General features: G+C 34.7%; 1 protein-coding gene across 4 annotated transcripts in view; it reads right to left on the bottom strand.

Annotated features, from left to right (window-relative positions):
- Window positions 1–19020, bottom strand: part of Ranbp16 (Ran-binding protein 16) — a 164646-nt gene that overhangs the window by 33130 nt on the left and 112496 nt on the right. For all 4 annotated transcript variants that reach the window (XR_016192796.1, XR_016192795.1, XM_089232902.1 and 1 more), the window contains exons 21-22: window positions 15334–15493; window positions 3680–3818 (exon numbers count right to left, since the gene is read on the bottom strand). Coding sequence is in view for 2 of the 4 variants with exons in the window: in XM_089232902.1 (XP_089089028.1) it covers window positions 3680–3818; window positions 15334–15493 (299 nt within the window). In the remaining 2 variants the exon portion in view is untranslated. The remainder of the gene's footprint in view (window positions 1–3679; window positions 3819–15333; window positions 15494–19020) is intronic.

Below are 19020 nucleotides of genomic sequence, written 5' to 3'. Positions count from 1 at the left end.
TCTTGCGACAGAGCTTTGGTGTCTCACGGTTTGTCCAGTTTCTCTAATGGAGCCCAGGCAGAAATGAGATCTAGCCTGAACAGTCCCCAACGTTCCAAAAACCTTATTCGGCAAATGAACTTCCCCAGCGTAACTTTCGTTACTTAAACTGTTCCGTTTGGGTATATAGGATTTTATTGTGACTTTTAAGCATATGTCAATGCTGTTAACAAGCTCTTTCTCTAATGGGAGCCATAAAAATAGTCTGTTCCTCTTTCTCAAACTTTTTCATAGTGACGAGTTAACCGAAATTAGCGACGAGTAAACGAGGGTTTAATAACATTGTGGTCTATGAGAGCTGGGAGAGTCTGAAGAAAAATGCAGACTTAACCAGAGTGATGACTTAACGAGGTTTTACTGTATACAAGTCTGTCCATGTAAAACGTTGTGACCAAAATGAAGCTTAGAGCCTGCATGTAAGTCTTTAGTTTTTATAATGTCCTGATTGGCTGCTTGTGAAATGAAGCTATTTGATTGCTCTATTCGAATTTTCTTACAATTGCTGCTCATAATGAACTTTAGTCATGGCGTTGTGATCGGTGGTGTTGATTTATTGTCACTTACCAATTTATTTTTGAAGGCCCAAATATATATGTGCATTCGTAAAAGTTAAAATCAGTCATGGACTTAATGAAAAACTTCTACTTCGTGAAATTTGAATCTATGGCCCTCTTGCCAGCAGTTAGCGGCAATGGTCAACTTTTCACATTTATGGAAAACTTATGCTTCCTGAAATTTTATTCTATGTCCCTCTTGTCAGCAGTGAGTGGCGATTGAAGTTTTTCATAAATGTGAAAAATCTACAGCTTCCTGAAATTTGAATTTATTCAAATTTCAGGAAGCAGAAGTTTTCCCATAAAGTAAAGTCCATGACTGATTTAAACTTCTACGAAGGCACATATATTCGGGCCTTCAAAAACCAATTAGTAAATGACAATAAATCAACACCACCGATTGCAGCACTGGCTAAAGTTCATTACGAGCAAGAATTGTAAGAAAATTTGAATAGACCAATCAAATAGCTCCATTTCACAAGCAGCCAATCAGGACGTTATAGAAGACTTACACAAAGGTGCTCAGCTTCATTTTGGTCATAATGTTTGACGTGAACACATATTTTTTCTTTTTGCTGAGCAACCAAGAGTTAAGATTTGGTAATCAATCCAAGTTGGATCCTCAGTCAGCATGATAGTTTATCCTCTGAAGACAACACCCATAGCATATCGAAATGCATAAGGGGTATTTTGTAATTTCCTTTTATTTTCCTTTTTCGTTGGTGACTTTCTGAGGCTTTCATTTATGCTTTGCAAAATTTCAATTATTTGCTTTTACACTTTGACTAACACCAAATCTGTAAAAAATTATATCATTTCTACTTAAGGTGGGGATTACACTACAAAAGTTTTAGAAAAGTTGTTTTATAAAAATTGAAAAATGCAACCAATAAACGTATCAGTTACATTTGGAATGTAACCAATGTAAGGTAATTGCTGCCTAGTGGATATAATATAGCTGCCTAAGGTATTGCAGGCTAGTGGTTAGAAAGCTAGGCTCTGACTGCACAGGTCTGGGTTTGAGCATGGATGTCTACTAACACTAACAAACTCCCTGGATACAGACCTCTTGAGAACATGTGAGGATCACAATTAAAAAAAGAATTGTTGACAAATAAACAAAAATATGCTTGGAGTTGGTTACGATCACTTTAGAGTTGAACTTTATTTCTTGTTTCTGGGAATTCAGCAGACATGGCAAGCTTTAAAGAAACAGATTTGAATTGTTGGAAAGGGGACAGCATATCCTTTCAGAATTTTTTTCTAATGTCCACAGCATTATTCCTAGTGAGCGGAAAACTGTAATGAAAACATTGGAAGGTTGTGATTCTGCTGATAGAAACATCTAGAATTTGGACTCAATATGTTATCTGCTTTGCTTGGATATAGGGGAATCAACCAGCAAAACAAATGGTGATAATGCCTTTTAAAAAATTTTTTCCAAACTTTAAAAGAAAAGCATAAAAATACCCTGATTTAACCCTTAAATATGTTGTTTTCCATGTATGCAAAGGTTCCTTTAGACATTCATTACTGCAGCCAGTTTGACGATAAAAATTCAGAATCACCTTTGCACATAAGGTGAGATATTTTTTCCATTTTATATTTTTAATTTGCTGGTAGATGTCCTTATTAATGACAACTCTTAGTTTGTTGCAGAGCATATGTGGCTGTGATTTTGCTAATTTGTTAAAATGTTTTCATTCATTTCCTTTTTTTTTACCTTAAGTTTGCAACCCAATTTTTTTTTTTTTGTTACTATAGTTTGAATCACAAAGGCGGCAGTTATATATTTGGAATGTAATATTACTGAAATACATTTATTTGAAGGGTGATTTTTGAAGCTCTATATGGCCTTTTTAAGACCCTGTATAAGCAGTACAATTCCAGATGGATTTTTTTCATCATTTTTAAGTTTTCGATATGCATGTCATCTACTATAAAAAAAAAATTATCAGCTCAAAAAAATGAGTATTTAAGGGTTGAGCAAAGATAATGTGATTCCACTTATATATTTTTCAAGTAATTCATATGATTTTCAAAATTTTGGTTTTGTGGTTTTTTTTATGCTATATTGTCTGGCATGCCTGAAAAAAGTGAGGCTTAATAAGAATTACAGAATACATTCAAAAGACCAATATAAATTTATTTAAAGTAGTGAATGAATAAGCAAATCAGAATAAAATAATGGTATTTCACTTTAACATATATATTATATCCAGGAATATGGTAAAAATAATGAAAATTTAACATTTACTTATTGCTCTATATAATTGCAGGGGTTCTCAAACTTTTTCCAACCGCAGCGCCCCTGCCAAAGGTTAGGTGCACAAAAGGTTAGCTAAGGTTATGCCAAAGGTTAGCTTGAGAACCCCTGCTCTGATGCAATTATCGTCAACCTAATATGATACACTGATACTATATTTTGCATGTTTTTCTGCATGCTCAGAAATTATAGAAATATTTAAACACTTTTGTATCACATCAACATGTTTTCAGAGCAATTATTTACTTTTTTAATCTGCTTATTCCAATTTTACAAGCACAATCATGACATACAAATTTTATTTCCACTTAAGAAAACAAATCTAATCTACAAGAACAAATATGCTTAGCATCCAACAGTTTTAATAAAAGTCAGGATTTGAGTCAGCAAAAGCCAAGTATAAAGCTGCAACTATATCAACATAGCTCGCAGAACATAATGCATCCTAAAATTCTGAGGAAAAAGACAGTGCTCAAATAAGCCAACTCAATTGATTCTTAGATTTCAGACATTTAAAATTATTCGGAATATGTGACACGAATTTATCAGCATACCCCAAAAATATGGGTATTCCAGACATGCTGACTACTGTGGGAAATATGGTAACAAAATTCAAAATAAAAATAATTCAATGGTTTCATAATTACATTTTAATATTTTCTACAATCTTTCGAAAGTCAATTCGAAAGGAGTTTCAGTTGTGGGACTTTCTACTTATGCAAAATTTTGATGTGGCTTCTTGAACTTAATACAAACAGATTTCAATTGCATTATAAACATAAAATGAATGAATTCGAAAAAGAACAACTATCACACATACCAACAGAATTTAGTCCTTCTGACATTGAAGACAAGATATAGTAAAACAAGTTTGGTTCTAAACTGCTCAAAAAGTGCATATGATCTTGAGCAAGGCATTCAAGAAGAACGTAGTATGTTTGACTCAATTTTGGATAATGCTATAAAAAAATAGAATTTTTAAAATAAAAAGCAGCTTGAACATTTCCAACAACATATCGTGCTGTAGATTAGCACAACTTAAATTAGAAGAAATATTTGTTTTTAATATAATTTTCAAAGTATAAACCTTTTCTTGCATCAATTTTTTCCTACTTTTATGATACTGAATTTTATGAGTGTAACATGTTAAGTCAACCTACTTATAACAAAGTCAAAGGGTGGGGGGGGGGGGCTGTAAAAATATTCATTATGTCCAGAGAAAATCTGTAAATAAGATTAAGAACTACTATGAAAAAATAGTGATTATGTTTGATAGAAAACCAGTTAAAAAATTTTTTGTACTCGTACTTTCTCTCCTAAATATGTTATTTATTACAAATAATCAAAATAACATAGGCACAAACAGTACAAAATCTAAGGAGAATGGAAAAACTCATATCTATGTTCATTATAAGTAGATTTGGCTTTATCATTAATTTTTAATATTTTAAAAGATGCTGGCTTTAAGACCGGTTACTTACAAGAAACGAAAAAATAATATCCCACCAATCGTTTTATCTGACTGGGGTAGCCAATGGCTTAGGGATTTCTCTGAACTGCAAGAAACATGTGAATTCGCACCCGAGACCAGGTCAACGTCAAATTCATTGATGATTTAATTATTTTCTGAAAATGATTATCGAAACGTTACAAGATTTTGTAATGAGGAAAAGTATAAGTTTCACACCTTTCAGATAAGTAGTGATAGGAATTTAAAAATAGTTATTAGGGGTCTCCCCCAAGTACAGTAGACTCTCGATAACTCGACACCCCAAAAGTATCGACAAACATGTCAACTTAAGCAGATGTAGAGTTAGCGGGGTTTCACTCTAAATTTTTGTGTACGTAATTATATACATTCTAACAATTGTATTAAATAAAATGCTGATTCTCATTAATTTTAATTCGGGGTTGTTTCAAAATAGAATCAAAACACATAAAAAAAAATTTACCTCATGAAAAAAATTTACCTACATCAAGTACATTTGCTTGTTTTTCTTTCCGAAGAGAAAACAAAAATTTTTCGACACTATTCAGCTTATACCTCGATTGTTCTGCTTTTTCCCAACTGTGCAGGAAGTGACATATCACATCTAGAGTTTTTAGTGCATCATAGAGAGATGGTGCAGATGCTTCTTCATCAGAACTTTCTGTGATTCTATTTCTTCGAAACATGAAGCACTTGCTTTGGGTGATTGATTCTACAATATCGTTGTCTGCTAAAAGTCCTGAAGTTACAAGATCAGAGTCAATACTCACAAATTCATTGTCGATACAATCACCCATAGTGCTATTTATGCTCTCTTCATACTTAATCTGGGAGGAACCTTCAGGAGAAATCTTTTTATTTTAATTAATTAATTTTCTTTGGAGAAATAATTGTTCTCCAAAGACTCAGAACAAAAACCAACATGACGTAAGCAGTTCCGAATCATGGCACTCGTGCCTGAGTTCACTGCAGAATCAATCATTTCAACTGCATCTAAAACAGAAATTTTTGCATCCATTCTAATATCCACAAATTCACAAACTTTTTGTCTGTAATTTTCTGTAAAAAGTTTTCATACTCCGGATAATTCCTAATTTCCTTGATTGAGATTTTTTGCGAAATCTTTTGCTTTCCTTGGGTCCTGATTAGGACTCCTGATTATTGGTCCTGATAATGAGATTGAGGGATTTGAAAAACAAAAGAGTTGCTTCCTCTACATCGCTGAATTCTGATTTCTTTATGCGTTTTCTGCTTGGTTCATAGTAAAATTCAAATGCTGAAAAAATAATTTCCCTCATTTTTAGCAAATGTTGAAATGGGTTCGGTACAACTCCATATTCTTCGGCGAGTTCATTCTGAGTTTTCCTCATTCTAGTGTTTTGAAAATGTCAACTTTTGATTTTAAAGTTAGAGTATGAAGTTTGCATTGAGCCATTGCATTCACGGCCGTTGATACTCACAATGATAACCAAATGACATATTCAGCGTTTAACCAGGCTTTAGCTCTTTTTCTTTTACTCCTTTTCCAAGAAATCGTAAAACTGAGTTTTGCCAAAAGCATTCTCCGCAACAGACCATATCAAAACTTACAATAGATATGATTTTTATCCCTATTGGATGTTGATAATTTCAACATCCAATAGGGATTACACCACACTTTAGGGATCATCCACACTTCTTTTTACCATGAAAAGAAAGAAAGATCATTCCTGGAAATGCCACTAAAATGATAGGCCGGCCAAGAGACTTCAAACATTCATTCTGCACTTGTACCCACCCATAGCGCAAAAAAAGGACCCATCATATAGAACAAAGAAACAAGGGATTATCGAAGTACCCATGGACAACGTTAAAAAATTGTTAGAATGGTAAAACACGGGCAATTGTAAAAACCAGTCGTAGTAAAGGGACAAAAGTCGTAGTTGACTTAAGCGGAGTTAAGCCAAACATGTGTCAAGTTAGAGAGTTTCCCCTTCATTGAAATTAGTATTGGGCCAACCAAGGGAATAATAGATGTCGAGTTATCCACGTGTCGAGTTACCGAGAGTCTACTGTATATCAGTTGACAAAATTGCCGAAAATATCATTACATCAAGGCCATGAGGTGGTCACGGTTTCTGCTATGAAAAATTACCATACAGGACAAACACACCCGCTTTATCTGGTTGAATTCACCACCCCCAAAAAAACCCAACCAGGTTTTTTTTAGTTTAAATAGCATTAACATTAAAAACAATAAAATTTCTGAAAAATCATTAAAACTTCTAATAATAAATTAAAATAAAATGTTTATTAATATAATTAACACTATTTCCATATTAATTCATCAATAAATATTTCTTATATTTTAACAAAAACCAAGTTTTGCAATTTAATTATTTTGTGTAACTCAATGACTTACTTTGCATTTGAAAATTCTCAATGTCATTATTAACCGTATAATATAAAGATGTTTTCTCCAGTTACTTTCAGTATGCTTAATTAGGAAGCTATTTTGCAAAAACTGTGATAAAAATTAGGTGAATATAATGTATTTCATGAAGCATAAATAATGCAGATTAATTAGCGATGATTTACGTTGTACAGGGTGATTATAACTAATTTTGATTTCAAAACACTAAAAAAAAGAACCATTGTCAGAATGACTTGAAAATTTACATGAATATTCCTGAAGCAATGGAATTTTATAGGGCAAAGGGGAAAAATATACTTAAAAATGTAAATTTAACGACACTGTACTCATCCAACACGAGGGAAATTTGCTTAAAATGGGCAAAATAGTCAGTCAGGGCAAAACAATAACTTAATTAGCATTGCATGATTTCATAGTTCACGGAAACATCACAAAAATGAAGTAATTGTACAAATAACTATAACTTACTCAAGAAATGTTAAATATGTTATCCACCGTGTTCTGGCTATGAAGTGAAAGCACAAAAATGCTTATTCAACAGCAGATCAAGCGTATGCCATGGTGATGATGTGGATGCACTTGCAATTCACCTTTAATGAACCAAATACGCCCCCTATGTTAATATTCCTGAGGAACTTCTAACATATAAAGGACTCGCTAGAGCTTGCAATCCGACCATTGTTCATAACATTTTGAGGTACTAAGTTACTGGCTGCCAGCAAGGTGTCACGTAATCCTGTTATTGTCAAAATAGTTCTTCAGTAGCTGCTTTGCTGGTGTGTGGCCAATGTGTTTCTTGATAAAAGTTGTTCTATCCACACTGATGCTGTTGAAGTGCCAAAATGATGTGGTTGCACAACATAAATTATAGGCCTACTGCTGGCCAAGTACAGCATCATCTACTTGCACATTTTCCAATTTTTTTTTCTTTTGCCACAGAAATTTCCATTGCTTTAGGAGTATAAAAGCAAATTTTCAAGTCATTCTGACAAGTATTTATTTTATAGTTTTGAAATCAAAACTCTTTAATTATAATCACCCTGTATCAGGGTTGGCAGGTTTTTGACACATGGCAGTTTTTGACGGTTTAAACCGCAGTTTAAACTGTCACGTCAAAAACCCTCTGTCAAAAACCTTTGTCAAAAACTGTCAAAAACCTCAAATATTGCTTTTCGATATAAAAATTCCCATTGAAAATGCACACGTTAATTGCATGTAATGTTTAAAGTGACTATGTTATACAAAGAATAAATATTTAATAAGATTCTAAAATAATTTTCTACTCCCGACAGAATTATTTTGGACAATATATGTTTTTTTTTCTTATAAAATTTGAATAAAGCATAACATGAACATTGAATGGAAAACTGTGGAACGATTTGACATTCTTTGATTCAAGATGATTCTTGACCTTCCAAAATTTCTTCAACTGCTTATATATATGCATTGATATAAACTATCTGCTGTACTCTTTTTACAACAGATAAGTGTTTAAAAAAGTTTATTACATCATGTATGTAATGTTGATTTCTGTTATTATTAAATTATCTAGATAACCACTGATACTTAAAACAATACTCTTATTGCACATAACATTGAAATATATCTAGCGATCAAAATACTAAATTGTAGGACTAAAATGTCATTTAATTTGGCAATGCTAGCTTGTATATGTCAAACTTGGTTTATTCTTACTTTTGCACTATGATATGGTACATTTACTAGTATTTATAATGCAATGGTTTTCCAATTGAAGCTGTATTCAAACATGCAAAACAAATGCTTTGGGTATCAAGTCTTGTCAGCTCTGCTTTGGTTGAAAATACTCTTTAAAGCTGTGTGAATTTATACACACTGATCTAAGAAATTTTCAGGCGAAAATAAATGAGTTCAGTTAGTGCATTAACAGATGCTGCGTCAGAAATTTTATATGGAATAAAATTTTAGGCAGATCAGAAAATTTAAAATATCAAAATATATATTTTTCCTCAGTAATTATAATTCTGAATATAAAACCCTTTAATCTAAATAAAAGTAAGTATTTTGTTATTTAACATATCTATCAAGTTAACAAAAACTATTTGACATCATTGACAGTAAGATTTTGATAGTTTTAATACCGAGTTAGTTTCTGGGGTCAAAAACCTAACCCTGATGCCCTATCATACATATTTTGAATAAGCAGCTCTAATCCACTTAACAAATTGAACACAGGTAATGAATAGCTTAGATAAATAAACCATAAAATTATATTTTATATGTTCTAGACTAGATATGTTGAAAAATTCAAAAGTGCAAATTATAATTAATATTTTGTTTTAATTATTGTAATAAATTAATGTTTAAAAATAAAACATTGTAATATGCCAAAAAGTAAGTTTTTCATCATGTTGTACACCTATTATGTTCAAAACATTATCAAAAGGCATTCATTTAGGTTTTTGACGGTTTTCGACAGTTTTTGACGGTTTAAACCAGTTTTTGACACTTGTATGTCAAAAACCAGTTTTTGACGTCAAAAACCCAACCCTGCCCTGTATATAGCTGATTATTTTTCATAAATTTGTTACTACTATACAGTAGATCCTTGATTAACTGGGCTTAACCATGAAAGTATAAAAAACTATTGAATATTAAAACTGGGTGATATAGGCCTACAGTGTGAGATGGGCTACTTCTTATGGGAAAGAAAATGAAAATGTCTGTGAGGTAATGTAACTACTAGTGTGTACACTGGTCTTTGTCCTTTAGGGACAGCTGATGTCTTTATTGGATTATAAGACCACCTGCCCCTAGCATGATGGTGTCACTACTGTTGTTGCTTCTTTGTGAAGGAAAAAAACAAAGCAAAAAAAAACCCCTGTGAGATAATGCACCACTACATTTAGATGTGATGCAATCCTTATTAATGAATTTGCTACAGATAGAGCATCAGAATTTAGCCAAAGGTTATAAAATGTGGTAAGAATGAGACTGATGACTTTGGCTTCTGTATATAACTTTAAATAACTAAGATACTTCATATGAAAATATATAAATATATATATATATATTCAGGCCACTTTTATGAAACTTTTTGGAAAAAACCACTTATATCATCTAAAGATATACCATCTGAATACACCCCAAGAATATAAAATGTGGTATGAAAGAAAAATTTTGGCTAGTAATGAACTAATATGATATTTTACAAGGAAAAAAATAATATTTAGGCCACTTTTATTTGATTTTTTGAAAAAAACCAATACATTGAAAATTCTCAAATTAATTCTTGGTTGAAACCAAACAACCCTGGAACTGACCCACTAGTGTCAGGTCATTCTTACTTGGAGGCTACTCGAGGGTAGATATTGTCACTAGGTCTCGAAGTGGGTGACTGTAATGATATTCCTCCTGACTTGAGGAATCTGAATAGAGAGGGTGATATAAGAATAACAAGAGGGGCCCCTCCGGTGGCCCACAACCCCCGGGCTGTGATGCCATAAGAAAGGGGTGACACCCGCTAGATAAGAGAGATTCTTTGGGAGATCAGGATTTTGTGGCTGCCCTTGATATGTGCATATGGGAAAAAACAAAAAAAAAGATGCTGAAGCTGTCTTAATTGGGACAATAGAAGAGGTTGAGAGGCTGAACAGCGGGGGAGAGCTGGGTGTCACCAGTAGTGTGACCCCGATCATAAATGTGTGTGATTTGGATGGACTGGACATGCTTTCAGGGGCCGAGCTACAGGAGACAGATGTAGGCAGAGAATTGAAATCTATAATAACGGCTATAACGAGAATTGTATACTCAGCTAAAATGACTACAGAAATAGAAAGCAAGCTGGCTGTACTTCTGAGGGGACTGACTGAAATTTTAGGTATTTTATCAAACTTCAAAAATTAGTACCAACATTAGAAATGACTTTGGCCTCCCTGGGCCCCTTACAATTCTGTCGTCGAATGCCAACAGTTTAAATCCTAGTTTAAGGGAAACGACTGCGCCACTATTTGAATTTAATATTTATTATCCCATTTAATGAGCTGGATTTGATTGACTCACTGGTTACTGAAGCTGTTGCTGCCACTATACGAGTAAATGACTCCGATATCAATCTGGTTTCACTGTATAAGCCCCCAAATAATGAGTTGGACATGAATCTTTTATCATTTATTTTTCAGTCTGATAACCCAACAATAATTGCAGGAGACTGGACTTTAAGACACACAGCTTGAAACAGTAGATACTGTAAAGCGAGGGGCACCTCTCTTTATAGATTTTTACAAAATAACAATATAGATATAAATGCACCCAATTCTATAACACATTACCCTGCATTTTCTTTGTATAGGCCAGATGTGATAGATTTCGCCATCTCAAAGAACTTTTCATCTGCAAATCCTGTCACGTCAAGGGCCATTTGACTTCACCACACAATCCCCTTATTATTGGAATAGATTTTTTTATCCCACGGAAGATTAAGTATACTTATAGGACAAATTGGGGGCCTATACCTCTGAAGTATCGAAGCTTCAGGTGGTCTCATTGGACAGGCTGACTGTAGATGACATTCAGGAAGGTGTTATCCACTTTACGAGTGATATTACTAGAGCCATATGTAGGTGCACTACAAAATCAAAAATAAATGAACATCAGTTTGGTCTTTCAGGAGAATTACTACGGAAGAGCAGGGAGAAAAATAGAGTCCACAAGAAGTGGCAACGACTTAGGAGGGAATCTGACAAGAGGCTTTTCTTTCTAATGGAAAGAGAAATTTGGACATATTAAATCCCTTGGGGTCACAAAGTGTTTGTATTTGTGTTTTTATGTTTGTACCTATGTGACTGTTTGTATTTGTATATATGTCTGTTTTTGTGATTTGTTTATTTAAAAAAAAATTAGGGAGGAAATCAAATCCTTTGTTTATGAAAGGTTCAGTAGCTTTATGGAGGAGGTTGATATCGCTGATGGATCTATATGGAAGGCAATAAAGATCTGCGAACCTCAACGTGACATAATCACATGAATACATAGCAAAAACAGTGGTATTGTATACACACCAACAGAGATTGCCGAGGCATTTGCAGACCAGTTCGAGAAGCAGTTTTCCTCTAATGGGATACAGGACAGTTCAACAATGCTGGAGATACGCGGAAAAATTTATAATTTTTTCACACGTCCCCCTCCATTTTCCGGGACCAGTGATGTTCCTTTAACTATTGCAGAAATTGATCTTTTAATTAAAATCCTTAAACCCTGTAAAGCCCCCGGAATAGATAAAATTTCTAATCCCCCCCCCCCTCCCCGAGGCACTTTTTCACTCTGCCAGGATCTCACCGACTAATCTTTTTAACAGAATGTTGAAGCTGAACTACTTCCCTAGTTGCTGGAAAATTGCTATTATAAGAACCATCCATAAGCCTAACACTGTTCCCCCCCCTTTTCCCTCAGAACTTCTGTCCAATCTCACTTCTCAATAACATTTCTAAACTCTTTGAAAGGGTCTATATACCTAGACTTTTCTCCTATTGTAATAATAATGCAATTATAAGACATGAACAGCATGGGTTTCGGGGGAGCATTCTTGTGTTATCCAGCTCCTCCGAATGACTGAGTTTTTAATGGACTCTGTTAACAATAGGAAATATGATTGCGCTTTGGCACTGGATTTTTCATGTGCCTTCAATCGTACTAATCATAATACATTGCTGGCGAAACTAATAGAAATGAATTTCCCTATGGAGATAATATATTTTGTCAGGAGCTATGTGGATGGCAGGAACTTCCGAGTACAGATCAGGGATTGTCTTTTGATACCCAGACAAATTAGGGCCTCAGTCCCACAAGGGAGTGTTTTGGGGCCACAGCTTTTTCCTTTTATGTCAACGATTTTCCGGGACCACAGAGGGATCATATCACAGTACGCAGATGACGTATTATTGTTAACAAATTGTAGAGACAAAGGTTTTAACAACTGGCTGTTGCAAAAATATATTTCGGAAAGAGAGAAAATTCAACTGCCCCTGCGGGGAATCGAACCCACCTCCTTTCACTTTCCGGGCGAACGCCCTAGACCACTAGACTACAGAGGCACCGAATCTCTCAATCTTTCCTTGGAGCTCGTGTACACTGAAAGGGACCGTACATGGACGGCCGGACCAGACTCAGGCCAAGCTCACAACTGTTGACCTTGTATAAATTGTAGAGATCCCCCGAAAACCTTTGACAATCTACAGTAAACTGTGGAGGACTATTGTATAAAGGCTGATATTGCCTTGAATTTATGTGGTTTCATAAACGGCAAAATTCCCCTTCGGGTCCCAACCATTATCTCAAATTGGGACACATTAGACTTGAACCTAAACCCTAAATAAAATATCTTGGGGTAATATTTGATTGAAAACCTAATTTTAAAGCCCATACCGAATACAAAAACCACTAAAAACCTTAGAATGCTGAGTCGCATTTATTTCCCCAAAAGCAAACTATCACTCAGAAATAAATTAATTCTGTATAACTCAGTTATCAGGCCTACAATTACTTATGCAGCACTGGTGTGGGCCTTTGCCTGAAAGGGCAACTTGAGTACCCTACAAATATACAACAATAAAACATTTCGTCAACTCACCGGGACATGGTGATATATGCGGAATCTGGATATCTGAAGAGACTTGGGACAGAATTCCCTATTTGAGCAGGTTAAAAAATTAATCAAATATCAATATGAAACTATCCGTGAATCTGAATTTGGACACCTCTCTGAGATTGTAAATTACGACCCAGCAGTAATTGTCAAGTACAGCAGGCTACAGAATGCGCTGTCTTTCTTGGCAGTTGTGAAATGATTAATTTTAAATATAATTTCTGAATTTTGCATCCATTGAGGGATACCATATTTCTTAACTATTAAAACGAATAATTGGTTGGTATTCAGTCAATTTATAGTCCCTTTTAGTGAGTCTAATTAAAATAATTAGCTTGTGAGCTGACTCTGAGGAATGGTGGACCGAGGAAGAGGAGCATCCTGATCACACATGGGGAGGATTTTTTGCCTCTATGGTTTTTATTTTTTCCTCCTCTAATTGGGTAGTTTTGAAATTAGTTTGAAATTCTCATTTTTAATGTTTCATCAATTTTTAATGATCTTTTAATGATTTTAATGTCTTGTTAGCCCTCTGATTCATTGGTGGCTGTTTTTTATCTCAGAGTGTAATTTTTGGATGTTTATTTTAATTGGTTTTTAATAGTGAAGGTTTTTAGTTTTCCCAACTTTAATGATACCATGGCGCTTGCAGACGTGCCAACTTTTGAAATCCGGAGATTCTCCCGAGGGGATACCCCCCCCCCCCGACACTCTTAGACTCGATCAAAAAAAAGTTCATAAAAAAAAAAAATTTAATAAATTAAAAAAAAGTTACATTCTTCCTTTCCCACCCCCCCCCCCCTCCAAGGCAGGTTCTGCATTGCCCCTGAGGAGAATATAATTTTATCTCAGTCTTTCCATGCAGAATAGAGAAATCACATCTACATACTGTTCATAAAGTATAAGTGTTTCCTTTTGTGGATGCTATCAGTGATTGATAATCTTGGGTATATAAATTCTTGAAAGCTTTATATATTTAGCTGTATATAGCTTAAAGTTTTATATTTTCTTTCTGAAGATGTTTAATTGGAAGAAACGATTTAAAAAAATTCAAATTACAAAGCTACGGACGAAAAAATGTGTTTACCGCACGGCTGTTAATGGAATACAATAACAATTATACAGGAATTTCGGCAACCAAGGTCATGCCCCTGATAAATGATTGCCAATAAACGCTACGAAAACGAAGTCTTTGCCAGTTGCTTAAATGCGGTCACAGAGACTTTTTTACGGCTGCTCAATGGAAATGACTACAGCTGTCCTCTATGGGTGTTTTCCTTAACGACAATGGTAATCATTGACGCCATGACAACGGGAAAGCTCGCGTAAAATCTAATTTCAGTCGCCAAAATTCTGAGAAATTTTAACACATCCGGAGAGAGGTAGGAAGGATGAAAAATCGGGAGAATTGGCAGGTCTGCGCTTGAATGATTGAGTGTGCTCATTTATTTAATGAATTTGTCCGTATTTTCTTTCCTGGACTTGTCAAAAAAATTTTACACTACATCTGACACACACATTGCACAAACACTCACTTACACATACAGAGTAGACTCCCGACATAGGGGTGCCCACAGATAAGACTGGAAGAGCGGCCTAAAAATATGTGCCATGGTGCCGGCGACGGATTCCCAATTCAGATCAGGTCACGCAAGATTTTATTTCTTGAAAATATTCGTCACTCATGTGAATGAAACGTGGAAAGACAAAACTTTGTCATGTCAGCCAAAAAACTAGAAAACTTTGAATTTTACTTTATCAAACAGGAATTTTTCTTCAGACAAAACAACAATCAAGAATAATTGCAAAAAAAAAAAAGAATAAAAAAATTATGTAAAATCATTTGAGAAAGATAAGTATGTATAAAAGTGTTTACAAGACAAACTCACTAAGTGTTCTACATAGAAAACTTTTTTTAAATAGGAAAAGTCATCAATACAAAATTCTTACCAGCAAATCACTTTGTGGAATAGAAAGAAGCATTTTCACAAATGTGTTTAACACATCATCCAAGGCACTGTCTTGATAAAGGCTAAAAACACCAAAGTTCACATATCCACCACAAAGAGCCGACTTTAACATAGAAAAGCAAATTGAAATGCCTTTCAATGTGAGTATGTTAAAGAATAAATATGCTGAACAAACAATTTTAAAAGTTCAAAAAAATTTTAGTTCATAATTTTTGCAGAACTGATGTCATAGAGTAAATTAAGCAGAAAAATGTTTTAATACTATTTTTCTACAGTGATCACATAAGTCATGTAAGAAAAAATAACTATTTTGAATGTTACTTAATCATTACACATCTGTATATATGGATGAAATTCTCATTTTTGTAACTGCAGATGCCAAACATTGTCAACACTCTCCCACCCCTTCTCAATTTCATGAAAAACTTTTCACACGTTATTTTAATTTTAGCAATTCCTTATTCTGATTATTAAGCACTTGGACTAAAATATAATGCACTCAACGCTTGTTATAACAACTCCCATAGTTCTATGGAAAACAAACATTATATTGGAAGATGGTTACATCCAATGTTTGAAAGGAAAAATTTGCTTAGAAAGTAATTCTGTATTTGGAAATACAATAAAAAATTATACCATTCATTTTGTTATGCTGGATAAGTTGCAATAAAATACATCAGATTAGAAAAAAATAAAATTATATAATAATTATATATATGCAAGCAGTGTGCATATGCAATTTGATTCCAAAGGGTATCATGTTATGCTTTTTTTTAGACAGCCACGCTGAATGAATGTTGACAAGAAAGTGCTGATTTCCAGCATGAAAATACAATTCCACACTTTTTGTATCTTTTCTCCTCAAGAAGGATTCTGAGAAACCTAGACCTCAAGAAATGAAGAGGCAGTCAAACACAGGTACAGTATTTCTCCGCATTATTTGGCATACTGTAAAAATCTAGGGACAGCACCTTTTCGAATGTTGGAGTCTGGTCCATTCTCTGCATGCCAGGAAAAGTGAGGTTTACTAAGAATTAGAATACATTCAAAAGACCAATACTATTTTATATAAAGTATTGAATGAATAAGCGAATCAGAATAAAATAATGGTTTTTCACTGCTGCAATATATTTTGTCCATGAATTTGATAACAATAATCAAAATTTAACATTTACTTATCTTCTTGAACATGTTATGGGGGGACGAGTTTTCTACCAGTGATCACACATCGTGTCGTCAGTTTTCATTGTAACTTTTCTTCAGGTAATGTTGATAACAAAAGACTGGTTCCTTGTTTTTGGAAAACTAACTTTGATGTTTTGAAAGAGAGGTTAGCGGAAGTTTTCAAAGACTAGTTGGAATCAGTCGGGGTGATAAGTCAACGGGAAGAATTTAGTACGAAGCTGTCCTCTGTTTTGCACAATGTCATACCCTTTTGTTAGAAAAAAATGTCTGTACATCGTGCTCCCTATGGTTCACGGATAGCGTGTGTAAACTTTATCTTAAAAAGAAAAGAGCTTTCTGAGAGTATAAAAGGGGAACGAGGTGCCTATCATTGTTTACTGATAAAAGAAGAGCATTGAAGAAAGCGATAGTAAAAAGGAAGTTGAATGTAGGATGGTAGATAACATTGGCTCTAACCCAAAAACATTTTTTAGATACGTCAATAATGGATGTAAGGGCCCCTCTCAATAGGAGGGTCTAGGGTAGAGAGCAATGTCGGGATGTGTAGTGCTTTCAATGAATTTTTCAAGTCGGTTTTTAATAGAGATAATATGCAATGTACGGGTGTTCCATGGGGTAATAAAATCCAAAACGATATTCAAGTGGAAGACATGGAGGTCCTAAATCTAAGAAATGTATGTGCAAGCAAAGCACCAGGAGCAGGTGATATCTATCCCAGGGTCCTCAGGGAATGTGCTAATGAATTGTTGAGGCCAGTCGCACAGATATACAGGAGTAGTGTTGCTGAGAGTATCGTCCCAAGGGATTGGAAGCTTGCTATAATTATATTCCGATATTTAAAAAGGGTAGGAGAGAATCTGTGTCCAATTATTGTCCAGTGAGTTATGAGCTCTCTCTCGAAAATTTTGGAAATTATTATCAAAAGGCAGTTGGTGAAGTGGATAGACGAGAATATATATATATTATGTATGGTCAGATAATCAGCATGGGCTCAGGAAGGGGAAGTCATGTCTGACTAACCTCCTTTGCTTCTATGATCATGTGACGAAGGCTTTGGGTAAGGGCACATTTCTAGAAGGCATTTGATCAGGTTCAACATAGTAAACTCTTGAAACGTTTTTACACTAGATTGGGATTGTTGGCAACTTGCTGAATTGGATAGAATCGTGGTTAAGAGATAGGGCACAATGAGTTATGGTGAACAGGGAATTCTCTGGTTGGACAGACGTCACAAGTGGAGTTCTTCAAGAAAGTGTCCTTGTCCCATACTTTTTCTTTTTTTTATCAATAAACTCAATCAGGGTATCGATGGGATTGCTAGCAAATTTGCAGATGACATGAAGCTAATGGAGGTAGTCGAGAATCAAAGCAATAGGAAGTTGCTCCAGACCAACTTGAACAGGATTAGAGCATGGGCAAATGAATGGAGCACGACATTTAGTGCTGACAAGTGCATGGTTCTCTTACGACTTGAATGGCCTCACTGTCCTGGATGCAACTAGGGTCACCGATTTGGGAATTCTTATTGACGAGTGGCTTAGGTTTTCAGAACATTGTTCAGTGTTGGTCAAAAAAATGAATAGAATGCTTGGTCTCATTTTCAAAAAGGTCTCTTCGCGTTCTCCTAAAGTCATTCTTCTGGTTTTTGAAGGCTTAGTTCGTCCTGGACTGGAGTATGCTGTAAGGTTTTGGAGACCATACCTACAGAGAGACATAGACTTGATTGAAGGGGTGCAGAAAACAGCTACGCGTGTCCTTATTGGCACACAGGGCTTGAGTTATGAAGAGAGACTTCATTTTTTGAATATGTTTACATTGGATGAACGCAGGTGTCGAAGAGATATGATCAAAGTGTTCAAAATTTTCAACGGGATGGATAGGACACCATCAATTGACTGCTTTTACAAGGGGACACCAGTATTGATTGGTAAGGGGCAATGCAAGGTTATGGTGTCGCAGAGAATTTTTCTCTAATAGGGTTGTTAACCTATTAATGACGACTTTGATTTTTTAAAAACAAAAATAATGAGTGGAACAATTTCCATTTATTGGCAAGAAAAATTTAGAATGGCAAATATTCTTACCAACCGGCATTAATGGGTTAATAAATGGAATAACTTACCCCGGGGGTAATAAATTCTAACGCAACTGACATGTTTAAAAAGAAATACGATAAACATGTTGGGGTAAACCGAGAAGCTAGTAATACTTAAAATAAGACAACCATAAACGTTCTTTATGGGCATTGTATAATATTTTATCATGTATATATATATTGTTTATAATTTTGGAAAGAAAAAAAGCTTCTCCAAAACTTTATCAACCAACTAACACAGTTCTCATGTATATACATGGTGTCTAGGAGATCGACCACCAAAATGAGAGGAACGATAATACAGGTAAAAACAAAAATATTTTCCTATGGAAGCCAGGGTCATAAGCCTCTTATTCAGGGAATATGTGCTACCCCCACTTCAGCAGT

This window comes from Pholcus phalangioides, unplaced genomic scaffold (genome assembly GCF_987345545.1).
Source record: "Pholcus phalangioides strain wild (caught in Gottingen) unplaced genomic scaffold, Ppha-v1.0 ptg000007l_1, whole genome shotgun sequence".
Classification (NCBI taxonomy): domain Eukaryota; kingdom Metazoa; phylum Arthropoda; class Arachnida; order Araneae; family Pholcidae; genus Pholcus; species Pholcus phalangioides.
This window is presented reverse-complemented; position numbering and strand designations above follow the sequence as displayed.